Raw genomic sequence first — 14,211 nt, forward strand, 5'->3', positions numbered from 1 at the left:
TATAGTGTGTAGGTGCAGGGGGTGTAGTGTGTATGTACATGGGGTATAGTGTGTAGGTGCAGGGGGTGTAGTGTGTATGTATAGGGGGTATAATGTGTAGGTGCAGGGGTGTAGTGGGTATAGTGTGTAGGTGCAGGGGGTGTAGTGTGTATGTATATGGGGTATAGTGTGTAGGTGCAGAGGGTGTAGTGTGTATGTATATGGGGTATAGTGTGTAGGTGCAGGGGGTGTAGTGTGCATGTATAGGGAGTATAGTGTGTATGTATAGGGGGTATAATGTTATGTATGGGGGTATAGTGTGTAGGTGCAGGGTGTGTATATAAGGTGTATAGTGTGTGTAGTTCCAGGGTATGTATAGGGGGCATAGTGTGTAGGTGCAGGGGGTGTATATAAGGTGTATAGTGTGTGTGGGTGCAGGGTGTGTATAGGGGGCATAGTGTGTAGGTGCAGGGGGTGTATATAAGGTGTATAGTGTTTAGGTGCAGTGTGTATATAGGGTGTAGTGAGTAAGTGGTGGGGTATGGTTTATGTAATATAATATAGTTTATGTTATATAATTATATAATTAATTTTTAAGTTTCATTATTTAAATTAAAAAAAATAACCCTACACATTTACTCCCCTTTCCCCTTATTACCTTACTTTGCAGGGGGAAGAGGGAGCACGCTGCTGATCATCCCTGGTGATCCAGTGGGCTAGTGATGTGGTCTGTACCTCCGCGGGTTACCACGGCAAGGCTCTGAAAATATCAGAGATCGCGAGAGGGCTGCCCTGCGTCCAGCCTAGAGGCCCTTTGCTCCATAACAAAACAGAATGGAGCACTTCAGAGCCTCTTTCCGGGCTAATCTGGTGTGCTTGAGCCGGCAGGGGAGATATTTTGATCTTCCCTGCCGGCCTCGATCCATGCGCGGCGTGCGGGGATTTAGGTGTGCCCAGGCACACCCCGTGCGCACGCCTATGATTAGCCTACTCTTGCCTTCCCATTTTCTTGTGGCTGGTGGGATCTCGGACAGTTTTATTATGACGATGGACAACGTCTCAGTAGTCCAATACATAAACTGTCAAGGTGACAGAAAATCAGAACAGCTGGCAAACCTTACCGAAGAATGTTGGCATTTCTGTCTCAATCAAAATAGTATGTTCTGAGGGGAATATCTTTTGAGTTTCTCCAACACAATTCCTAGATTTTACTAGTAACATGACGTAAAGTCATGATTTTATTAAAGACACGGAGGCGAGTATTATGCATATCTCTTTCTTTATTTCCTCAGCAGCAAAGATAGAGGAATATAAATATTATCAAAATGAAAGAAAAAACTGTACAGGCATAACGAGTAGCCAATCACATAACAGAGGAAGTAGCTATATAAGTCCTGTGTCTCCCACAATCCCCCTCTTTCTTGCGCAACCGAAGACCAGGTAAGATAAACGATGTCCCACTTGATCCAAACAGGAAACGGGAAACAAAACGAGAACTTCAAGCTAAAAAAGATAGAAAAATATGGTAATTTCCAAACTCCAACTGTAGACTTACCAAACATAAACGTGAGGGATCTACATGAAACATGATTCTGAAATAGAATATATACATGATTAAAAATCAATATAAAACTGTCAAATCATCTAAGCATGATAAAAACTGCACAGTACAAAAAACATGAACTCAATACAGACCCAATTGCCCACGTACTTGTATTGCATCGAAGCATCTCCAATCCCAAATCCACACCGGGAGGGTGGGAGGGAATAATACTCGCCTCCGTGTCTTTAATAAAATCATGACTTTACGTCATGTTACTAGTAAAATCTAGGAATTTTATTAAAGACACGGAGGCTCCTATTATGCAAGTTTAAAGCTGTGCTATCACCTGAGATGCGACGTGTTCAATTGGTCTGAAATAGAAGTCTCTGAAGGTCGACTCTCGGGACCAGTCCGCTGCGCGCATGATGTCCTCTAGGCGGCAACCAACTGTGGATGCCTTCGAGGCCATAGCACCCCTTACAGAATGAGGCGTAAAGACAGATGTGTCTATACCCGCTAGGGATAAAAGCCAACGAATCCAACGCGCCAGCGTCGGAGTCGATACTGGGCGATGAGGAGCCTTAAACGAAATGAATAGGGGATGGCGTTCAGATGAGCGCACCGCACGTGTAGCCTCTAGATAGGCCTTCAAACAATCCACCGGGCAGAGCGCCGGACACAACGGGAATCTAGGATATACGAAGGATTTGGACGCCGACTTAGTTCTCCTAGATATGGTAAAAGTAACGCCATCCGGCGTAAACACAAAGGCACCCCAGTCAAGAGCCCTAACATCGGAGACTCTCTTACAAGAGACCAGGCAAAACAGCATAACCATCTTGGAGGATAGTTGTTTAAGAGTCAAGTCCTGGTTAGGGTACCAATCCGACAGAAAACGCAACACAATGTTGACGTCCCAAAATGTCGAAAACCGCGACCTAGGCGGACGGACGAAGCGAATACCCTTGAGAAGACGGCATACAAAAGGATGTTTGCCGATGGGTACACCTTCCAAACCACCATGGCCGGCCGATATGGCCGATCGAAAAACATTGATAGTCCTGTACGCCCTGCCTGAGTCGAACAGGGCTGTAAGAAACCCCAGTATCAAATGGAGAGGGGCAGATATGGGATCCACTGCCCGTTCCATGCACCAATCAGACCAAGACTTCCATGCAGCTCGGTAAGCTGATCGTGTGCCCGGAGCCCAGGCGTTATCGAGGAGCAAGAGAGTCGACTGTGGAACGTCAGGGACAAGCCAGCGTCCCCTGAAAGGAACCATGCTACCAGGGGCAACTGGTGCTGGAGCACCAATTCGCGCGAGTTCCCATCCGGATCCAGAAGGAGGTCCTGGAAGTTCGGCAACAGACGAGGGAAGTCTATGGACAACTCCATCAGACGAGGGAACCACGGCCGTGATCTCCACAGAGGGGTGATCAGGGTCAGACAACAGTCGTGACGAACCAGCTTCGAGATCGTACGAGCGATCATGTTGAATGGGGGAAAGGCATACAGGTGGCCTGGAGGCCATTCTTGAAGAAAGGCATCCGTCGCCACTGCCGCCGGGTCCGGTCTCCAACTGAAGAACCTCGGTAACTGAGTGTTCAGTCGAGATGCGAACAGGTCCATCTCGAACCGACCCCACAGCCTGTTTAAGCTTTGGAAGACCGAGGCGTGCAAATGCCAGTCTCCCGAGTCTCTCAAATGTCTGGAGTTCCAATCCGCACCTGAATTGTCCAGACCCGGAATGTGTTCCGCCGTCACCGAGACGTTGTTTAGGAGGCAGAACTGCCAAAAGTCCTTCGCCAGCAGAGCCAACATTTTGGACTTGGTTCCGCCCAAGTGATTTATGTATCGGACTGCCGATACGTTGTCCAATTTGAGGAGAACACAGCAGTTCGCCTTTCCAGGGGTAAGGCTGCGAATCGCAAAGGCCCCCGCCAGGAGTTCCAGGCAGTTGATGTGTAACGACTTCTCTGCGTCGGACCATCTGCCCCCCGTGGAGATGTCGCCACAACGAGCCCCCCAGCCGTGCAAGCTGGCATCTGATTCTATGACCACGTCCGGAACGGAACCGAAAATTGCTTTTCCGTTCCAGGCTTCCATGTGTGCTAACCACCATACCAGCTCGTCTCTGGACTCCTCGTCCAGACAAAGTCGGGATTCGTACGATCGACCCGAACGTAGGTGTGACCCCTTGAGCCGTTGGAGAGCCCGGTAATGTAAGGGGCCTGGGAATATCGCCTGAATGGAGGAGGCCAGTAGGCCGATGGTCCTCGCCAACTGCCGGACTGACAAGTCCGAAGCGCGAAGAGCTCGACGGAGCTCCTTCTGGATGGCTTTTATCTTGGATTCTGGTAAGTACAGGAACTGCCGCACGGAATCCACCTGGAACCCCAGGAACTCCATAGACTGGGCGGGTGTCAGGACCGACTTGTCCCAGTTTACCAGAAAACCTAGGTTCTGTAAGAGGTTGATCGTCCAGTCTAAATGCAACTTCAGGCATTCCAACGACTGTGACATGATCAGGATGTCGTCCAGGTAAATAATTAGTCGAACCCCTCGGGTACGGAGGAACGACACCACCGGCTTCATAACCTTGGTGAAACACCAAGGAGCCGAGGAGAGGCCGAACGGAAGGCATGTAAAACGCCAACGCCGTCCGTGCCAGGTGAAGTGCAAGTAGTCCCTGGATTCTATCGCTATTGGAACCGTGAAGTACGCATCCTTCAGGTCCAATTTGGCCATCCAATCCGACTGTCTCAGAAGGTCTCTGAGACAATGGATGCCTTCCATCTGGAAATGTTGGTAGCGTAGGAAGGCGTTGAGAGGGCGAAGGTTTATCACTGGGCGGACACCGCCCCCTTTCTTGGGTACAAGGAAGAGATTGCTCGTAAAGCCTGGAGTGGCGAACGGCAATTCTTCGATGGCGCCCTTTGAGAACATCTCCGCGACTTCCGCGGAGATCATCGCGTCCTGTTCCCGTGGGAGGGACAATTCCCTGGGGGTAAACGTTTGGACCGGCAGGGAAACAAAATCTAGTTGGTAACCCTTTACGCATTGCAGAACCCAAGCATCTGAGGTAATAACTGCCCACCTTGGGTAAAATAAGGCTAGCCTCCCCGCCACCCGAAACTGATCGAGAAGGGAAGAAGGGGTACTCACCATAAGGGCGTCTGCCCGACGACCCACCACGGGGGTATCTAGAGCCCCACGATCTCCCTCTAGCCGGGAAGAAAGGAGGCGTTTTCGGGTCCTGGAGCCCTCGAGAGGGGAAAAAGGAACCTCTGTTGGCCCTGAATGAGCCTCGGAAACCACGGCCGGGAGGACGGTTCCTGCTACGCCCGGCCCCACCGAAAACCTTGGGCGCGAAGACGCGCTTCATATTAGCTTGCGCCTTGTCAATAGCCGTAAAGGTTTTTACATAGGACCCCATGTCCTTCACAAAGGATGTGCCGAACAACATCCCCTCATCGGCTGAGTCAGGTTCAGCTACGGTCATAGCAGCCAGTTTAGGGTCTATTTTCAAGAGAATAGCCTTGCGTCTCTCGGAAGACATAGCCGTGTTGGCATTCCCCACAAGGCATATAGCTCGCTGGACCCACCCAATGGCCACATCCATATCTAGAATTGATTCGCCATTACGGGCTGCCTCAAGGAGCTCGTACAGCTTAGACAGGGGGCCCAGCGTATCCAGAATTTTATCCTGGCACCCTTTTAGGGAGTGATCAAGACCCTTTTTAGGCTTCCACCCAGACTTATTAAGAAATTGGGCAATCTGAGGGTCCACTTCAGGGGTCTTACAGGCAGCGCCAGGGAGGGAAGGTCGTGGGCATTCGGCACGCAATTTATTGCGGCCTTCCTTTGACAGAGGTGTGCGAATCCTCTTAGCCACGTACTGGGCGATATGGTCCGGAGGGACCCATTCGGCAGACCGCGGGTGACGCAGGTCGTCCGGGTCAAACAGGGGGTTCCCCTGTGGGTCTAAAAGCCCTTTTTCATTATCCCCAGCGGGGTCTGGCACTTTTCTACGGGGAACGGCAGAGGACCCAGAAGGGGTGACACCCGTAAGGGGTTGATCCTCGCCAGACTCGTCCTCCCCATAGGAGTCATATTCCATAACATCGGAATCATTGTCCACACTCCGGTCGGTATCCGACCCATCATCCAGGGCTCTAGCCCGTTTCCACAATCTAGCCTTTTTAGCCCGGCCAGGGGCTCTTGTGCGCGTGGGATGCGCGCTATCTGCGACCGCCAGAGGCGTGTCAATCATGACAGGCAAAGCCTGCATCGAGGAGTGGGACCCGACATGTCTAGCTTTTGCCTTTGCTTTACGGGCACCCGGCACAGTTAGGGCAGGGGAGGGGGACCCCACACTCAGAGGGTTAGGGGCAGTCATAGAAGGCAAGAGCACAGACTGAAGGGACTGGGCAAAAGAGGATGAGACAGTCCCCATAGCGGAGGCAATAGCCTTTTCAAGGGAGGAAGCCATAGTAGCTTCTAACAGGGCCTGGAGCTCCTGAGAGGCCATAGCGCCCTCAGGATTATCTACTGGAAAATCCCCAGAGGGGACGGTAGGCCCATCCTTGCTATCCTGCATAATGAGGTATGAGAGAAGCAAACTGAATACTAGAGATGGGTTGATTAACCCAGCAGAACAGAGAAAAGCTAAACCTGATCGTTGGTGTAGTAAGGGGGCCCGTAGTAAAGGGACCGACCGCACGGCACAGCAGGGTGAAACGAATGGTCGCCCAAAATGGCCGCCGCACGTGTCAGGGTGTGCCCGTGGACCGGCTCCAGGCGGGGGAGGGGGCGCGTGCACCTACCCGCGTGGGCAGCCCGCGAGAGGGGAAAACGAGCACACTCAGTCGCGTCCACAGAGAAAAAGGGGGCACGCGGCTGAGATAGCGCCGAGAAGCGGCAACAGGGGCGGTATGAGGGAAAACAGCCCGCGGCGGCGGGTAAAGCCCCTAGGGGAAACCCCCAATACACCAACGATGTAGGTACTAGATAGTAATCAACAATAAATAAAAACAACAATAATGAAACAAGCATAAGCAAAACATGAATCACAAGTAAACAAAATGCAATGAGTAGGAGAGCTCAAGTAAAATACTTAGCTGTCTGAGGAAGCAGCAAAGAAAGAGGAGGATTGTGGGAGACACAGGACTTATATAGCTACTTCCTCTGTTATGTGATTGGCTACTCGTTATGCCTGTACAGTTTTTTCTTTCATTTTGATAATATTTATATTCCTCTATCTTTGCTGCTGAGGAAATAAAGAAAGAGATATGCATAATAGGAGCCTCCGTGTCTTTAATAAAATTGAATCTTGAGGTTCCTTTCTGATTATAAAAATATGGAGACTAGATTGTTGTGATTTCTTACAGATAAATCACAGATAGGGCCTATTCCAGGTAGATTTAATGCAGAAATCAACCTTGTTGCTGATCACTCCATTGTGGCCTGCACAATCCTGGTTTCCTTAACTTCTGTTAATAGAGCCTGTTAATAGAACTTTCGGTTACAGAAAGAGAGATCCTGGCTGAAGATTTCACACTGGTTACCAGAGCTAATTATGAATCAGGATGTAAGCTTTGGCTTCATTGGTAAAATGGATAAGATATGGATCCTGTATATTTTCCTTTTACCCAAGTCTTTTCTTTTCTTTCAAATGCAGTCTAACTTATTAAAGCAGCACTGTCACCTCCCCCTGAAAAAAAAATAGTATTTCATAAAGATACAATCTTTATCAAATTCTAATTTTGACTGTGTTGGAATTTAACTGAAATTCTAATCCAGTCAAGAGACATACAAAGACAAACTAGGGGCTACTTTGTCTCTGTATATCATCTCTGCCCAACTTTCTTTGACATAAGGCGGAGCTACAGAGTCAATCATGCAGCCATCATCAGTGATGGCTGTAGGGAATTGTCTGTGCCTATAGAGGATCTAGCAGTCTTGCGGGATCCCCCATAAGCCTCAATGCTGTACTCTTGCGCATGCGTATCAGATGTTCAAGTACTTGCTATAAACACAAATAATTTCCCCTAAAAGAGTAACCTTTCTTATTCACAGACTGATTTTAAATCAGTCTTTTATCCTTATTACGGTATTCAGAATACCAGTTACTCTGTGTTGCTTGTTGCCTTAAACAATATGAGTCCAGAACTTCAGATTTAGAAGCTTCAGTTACTAATTTCATCAGAAAACTTTTCTTCCTGTATTTACAATGCCTTTGTCAGGCATTATTAACTCTGCATGTGGGTCTCATTCTATGAAGGGAGCTATGTCCACTAAAGGTTTTCAGGCAGGTATGTCATTATCTGAAAATTTTAATGCTGCTTATTGATCATTATAATTTACTTTTAAAACGTTCTATTTTAAAACTTCTTAGTATGTGTCTTATGTTTATTTTATAATGTTGTACATTTCTTATCCATATTAATTTAGCTGTAACCATACATAATACCTTCCTTCTGTCTGATATACATTTCTAGGAGGCAAATATAGATTTATTTAAAGACTGGAGGTGAGTATTATCCCTTCAGTATGTTTATTTTCAGTTTTACAATAATCAGTCCATGGATTTAAATCCTATTTTAAATTGGTGTTGATTCATCTGGAATTTTTTAGTTAGAAATTTTCTTCTTCAAGTTTTAGGATGACCTATGTTTTATAAACTTGGCTATGTTTTCATTGTATGTTCCTAACACCTATACTTTTGAATGTGTATTTTCTTCGTATTCTTACTTGTTTATTCATTGTATTGTTTGCTGCTGAGGAGTCGTAAAGAAAGAGTATTGCATAATACTCGCCAAATGTCTATAAAATCTATATTTTCCTTCCTCTTAAGGCTAAGAAAATGTAGTATGAGCAAACGTAAATATAATACCAAAATCGACATTGTAGCGAAAGCCACTTCGCCACTGTGGTTTGGAGGGGGCTGCTTGCCCGCCTCTTACCCTGTGACTACGGTCCCTGGGCGATTTGGCCCTTTATGCACGGTATTTGGGCATACTGTGGGTTATTGGGCTGCCCCAGGATTATGGGCCCTCTCATCAGCCCATACGAAACTTAAACCCCATGGCGTTTGAACTGTGTTTGTGGCATCTAAACGCTGTTTGGATATGTTGAGCGCTCAGATCCAAGCCATCTGGGGATAGGTTGAATGTGGGGGTTCTGTTTAGTATAACAGGAGTTATGTATTTTTATGTCTTTTGGTGGTTGCTGGTAACATGTGCTTAATGGAGGCTGTGTTTGTCCCTGGATATAATTAAATCAGCTTCTCCATTGTCTCCAGGATAGAGGATTCTGGGGAACTAGTTTGAGCTTCTAAAAACCATGCTTCCAGAAGGTCAAATGCACATTTGTACTAACTTTTGAACCCCTGGTCCAATTCGTATGATTTTTGAGTATGTTGTTCCCCCGAATGGATTGATTGTGTATATGTATTTTTATGAGTTATGAATGTTGTGTAAAAACTGTATTTTCCCTACCTAGGATAATTGTATTTTCCTGTGTGTACAGATAATTAGTTTACAGGTAGAGGGGAGGGCTATGTGTGGGATGTAACTATTGTGTGATTGGTTAATGTACGTTACTGTGTGTGTCCCTCCCCTTCATGGGAGCACCTAATAAAAAGGGCTGCAAGCTAGCAGCCAGAGAGTTCTATTTTTACCCTCAACTGGAGTCCTGTCTCTTATTGGGGGAATCTGCTACAAGGGATTGCTATGCTAGGCATATTCCCTTGCTATAATCACCGAGCTCTTGTAAGAGCTTGTTCCTGCTTCGTTCTGAAGGGAGATAGCTGCAGCCTGCGGTGCTTATGGTGTCTGGTGGAGTGCTTGGAGTCCTCTGGAAGCGCTAGGAGCATCTTTCAACGGAGGTACCCAGTCGGGGTGCCAGTGGATCCGTTACATTGGTGGCAAGCGGTGGGATGGCGTCCTAGTGCGAGGAGAAGCAGCTCAGAGACACCGGTAACGTGTGGAGTTGTGCAGCGTCCCTATCTTCAGCAACATAATGGAACCAGCAGTGGCTACAGCAAGCATGGCGTATAGCTACTCCGTACTAGAGTTTGGCACGATGGTAGGGTTGCGCCTGAAGTTTTACGGACCCAATCCAGAGGAGAAATACGTGCGGTTCGTGTGGGACATGGTGACCCGGAACCTACAACACAGGGCGTTGAGGGAAGGCCAGTGGGCACGTTGGGAGAAACTCCAGCCACAGGTAGAGTGGGACGAGGAAGAAACCGAGGTGGCCGGTGGAGATGGGACCGAGGTCTCTCTACCGGCCCTACAGGGATGCTGGGCACCCGGCCCAGATCCCCAGCGGCAGTATGTTTTACAGGGAGGGGAGACAGTCGGTCTCACTCCCCAGCGGCAGAATGTGTTATTGGAGGAAGAGACAACCGGTCTCCCTCCCCAACAGCAACCAGAGGTACCCGAGGTAGAGGACCTCATAGACTGGTCCTGGGAGGACCCCCTGCAGGCAGGTGGAGATGGGACTGAGATCTCTCCACCGGCCCTACAGGGATGCTGGGCAACCGGCCCAGATCCCCAACTAGAGCTGGAGTTACAGAAAGTGGAGAGCATCGACCTCCCCCCCCAGCAGCAGCCGGATTACCAGGGGGAGGTAAGTGATATTTCTCCTCCCCAGTCAACTCCTTTGTTCCCTGACCCCCCAGCAGAAGAGCTGGCAACTGGGCAGAGCGCCGCTGGCCTCTGTCCTCCCTTGTTTCCTTCCCCTGAGCCTGACTTTCTACAGGCTGCCTCAGCAGAAGAGCTGGCAACTGGGCAGAGCGCCGCTGGCCTCTGTCCTTCCTTTTTTCCTTACCCTGAGACTACCCCAGCTCTGACCCCGGAGCAGAGCACATCGGGCATCTGGCCCCCAAGTACTCACAGCCATTTGCCCAGCAAGGCCGAGGGTGCCACAGTTTCACCCCACAACTTGGTACCTACAGGCCAGTATGACTTATTGTTGGGGGGCTATTCTGTGAATTCTTTATTGTGGGGGGGCTACACTGCTAAATTTGTTTTGTGGGTGGGCTACTCTGCTAATTTTGTTTTATGGGTGGGCTGCCCGACTAATCTAGGTACTGACCGGCAGAAGGTCAGGTACCTGGTTAGTCTACCCCCGAATGGGAAGATATGTAGCGAAAGCCACTTCGCCACTGTGGTTTGGAGGGGGCTGCTTGCCCGCCTCTTACCCTGTGACTACGGTCCCTGGGCGATTTGGCCCTTTATGCACGGTATTTGGGCATACTGTGGGTTATTGGGCTGCCCCAGGATTATGGGCCCTCTCATCAGCCCATACGAAACTTAAACCCCATGGCGTTTGAACTGTGTTTGTGGCATCTAAACGCTGTTTGGATATGTTGAGCGCTCAGATCCAAGCCATCTGGGGATAGGTTGAATGTGGGGGTTCTGTTTAGTATAACAGGAGTTATGTATTTTTATGTCTTTTGGTGGTTGCTGGTAACATGTGCTTAATGGAGGCTGTGTTTGTCCCTGGATATAATTAAATCAGCTTCTCCATTGTCTCCAGGATAGAGGATTCTGGGGAACTAGTTTGAGCTTCTAAAAACCATGCTTCCAGAAGGTCAAATGCACATTTGTACTAACTTTTGAACCCCTGGTCCAATTCGTATGATTTTTGAGTATGTTGTTCCCCCGAATGGATTGATTGTGTATATGTATTTTTATGCGAATGTGATGTATATTTTGGGAGTTATGAATGTTGTGTAAAAACTGTATTTTCCCTACCTAGGATAATTGTATTTTCCTGTGTGTACAGATAATTAGTTTACAGGTAGAGGGGAGGGCTATGTGTGGGATGTAACTGTTGTGTGATTGGTTAATGTACATTACTGTGTGTGTCCCTCCCCTTCATGGGAGCACCTAATAAAAAGGGCTGCAAGCTAGCAGCCAGAGAGTTCTATTTTTACCCTCAACTGGAGTCCTGTCTCTTATTGGGGGAATCTGCTACAAGGGATTGCTATGCTAGGCATATTCCCTTGCTATAATCACCGAGCTCTTGTAAGAGCTTGTTCCTGCTTCGTTCTGAAGGGAGATAGCTGCAGCCTGCGGTGCTTATGGTGTCTGGTGGAGTGCTTGGAGTCCTCTGGAAGCGCTAGGAGCATCTTTCAACGGAGGTACCCAGTCGGGGTGCCAGTGGATCCGTTACAGACATAATCAAATTGATCATATAAGCCGATTTTTTTTAATATTCTCACTGTGATTTCATAAGGAGAGAAAAATAAAGCTTCTGCAATATTATAAAAAAAAAATGGTTTTTTTTGCAAACCAATTGTGTAATTGTGAAGGTTATTGAGACAAAATTTTAAAGAAAAAAAAAACACAAAATGCCCTACTATAAATACCTGCTGTTGTAGCTCATCAACCTTTTGTTTCATAGTCATCACCAACTGCTCTTGTTGCAGACATTGCTCTTTGTTCAATTTAACATCATCCTTGGAGGAATGCAGTTCTCTGGTTAACTGGTCAATCAGGTCTTCAAAGGTTTGTACCTGTTCGCTTTTTTCTTTGTATTGATGTTGAAGAATCAATATTTCAGCTTCCTTTCTCTGAATTGTCTCCTTCTGGTTAGCAATCTAGTAAGTGAAAACACATTGAAAATACTTTTTTTTTTTTTTTTACAAAATTACTTTTATTTTAAACTTCCATAAGTAATGTCCAGCTTGGCATAAGATTACTTTTCAGAAGTGATATGAAAAATAGACAGCGTTTCACACGAAACAGAACATTTTATGATAACTTTTATCAGGACAAAGTTTTTGCACCACAGCATAGAGCCTGCTTGTGATTAGATGATGAAAAATGAACACAGCACCATGGATATTATAAGGAAAACCAAAATTAGCCATTGAAATAAACAAACTTAAAAAGAGAAAAAAAAACAGACACATACAATTAAATAGGTAAATGCCCTCACCTATTTAATGAAGCAGAATTGTCCCCTTCATCCATCATGCCTGGGCTGTTTCAGCCAATCACAATACCCCATTAATTTCCCATTGGCTTGACTCCCTGGTCTCTCTGCAGGTCTTGCCTACAAAAAACTCTCTACAACTATGATTAATTACAGATGGTGTACATATTCCAGGAACAGTCTTATGACAGGAATAATCCTTTTAAACCCTCTCAAGAGGTGGCATTTACATTATGTTGGGTGTTTTCCTTCTCAACTCCTAACCCACATCCTTGTGGAATCCATATTGCTCAGGTTCAGTGAAATTGTCCGCATCTCTAGCAGACCGTGCTCTGATTGCCTACCTCCTCTAATTCTTCTTTCTCTATGCATGACACTGATCTTCTCCTGCCTTTTCTCTCTTTTTCTACCCCATTTTTCTTCCTTTCTATTGTTTGTATCTTACTTTGTTTCTTATTCACTACTCTCTATGTCTCATCATGCTTCTTTCCCCTCCCTCAACAGAGTGGCCAAGATTGACCAATGGGTTCTAGATCTAACTCTCACCTTTGGTTTAGACTCTAAATGGGTTAGACCTTCTATAATACGACTGTTAGATATCAATCAATTTCATGCACTTCACAGAGTGGGAGAGAGCTCTGTTCCTGTACCATTCAACTTCTTTGTGACTTGAAAGTTATCATGTTCTTTACATGTCATACATTTCTATTGTACTGCTGAGTTAATTTTAAGTACATATCAATAAACTTGAATAAAAGTTCCTATAGCTGTAACATTACAAATGGCTTGTTGTTAAAAAAATTTTTTTTTCTTCATTATTGATATTTTACATTACTTTAAATAGTCCAGTGTCCAATCTGCCCTAAAGAGGTGATTTATGTTTAGTCCTCATCTTATTTAATTGCTTTTTAGATACAACGAATGATCGTAGCGGAAACATGTGACATTAATTCTACACATGAACTACAGACTATAATATAATCTAATTGGATGTCGATTGTGCCCCAGGATTATATGACGCATGTGTCTTTAGTAGATAGGAATAAAAATAACAAAATCAAAAAAAGCAAGTCACCCTTGTACAACAGAAAAGAATAATATTATACAAAAGGCGGAACTTGAAGTCAAAAAGGATTACATAATGCTTGCTGATGGATTTAATTTAGAAATATTTACTTAATATATGCTCTAAAACATGGAGTGGTTTAAGTAAGCACCTTTTTGCTTTTCTTGTGGAAGTGTTTTTATATTTTAAATGAGATACATTTATAATCCTTAAAGAGGGAAAAAAGAAATTGTCATCGCCATGCAACATTACAGTTTGTTATGAATAGAAACACTGTAACAAAATCAGCAACACTGCCCTTGAGCATTGGTCTAGTTTGGTTGGGAAACCTGCCCAGATTTGGCTTCCCTGTGGATGATTTTTATTTCTTCTGTTTTAATCAAGTTCACAAATTAACACGATCATCTGATTGTAACGTTTATCTCTGCAGTAACTAAATGATGAGGCATCGTCAAGGAAGGAATTCCCCGTTTTGATGATATGAACTTTCGAGGCTCTGGGGTTTCCCCGTTTGAAAGCATATTTTATTACATACCCTTCAGAAAGTACTCAGAAACGTAAATTAGTATTGTCAGGGAGCCAGAACGTAAGCTCATAGAAATATAATGCATTACATTGCTAAATGTTAGTATAAAATCTCCAGCTTGCAACACAATGGGATAAAAAATAGTCT

The 14,211-nt window shown here is 45.9% G+C and overlaps 1 protein-coding gene across 1 annotated transcript in view; it reads right to left on the reverse strand.

Annotated features, from left to right (window-relative positions):
- Nucleotides 1-14,211, reverse strand: part of LOC134607811 (polyamine-modulated factor 1-binding protein 1-like) — a 340,326-nt gene that overhangs the window by 232,937 nt on the left and 93,178 nt on the right. The window contains 1 exon segment of the mRNA XM_063450371.1: nucleotides 11,904-12,134. Within this exon segment, the coding sequence (XP_063306441.1) occupies nucleotides 11,904-12,134 (231 nt within the window).

This window comes from Pelobates fuscus, chromosome 4 (assembly GCF_036172605.1).
Source record: "Pelobates fuscus isolate aPelFus1 chromosome 4, aPelFus1.pri, whole genome shotgun sequence".
Lineage (NCBI taxonomy): Eukaryota > Metazoa > Chordata > Amphibia > Anura > Pelobatidae > Pelobates > Pelobates fuscus.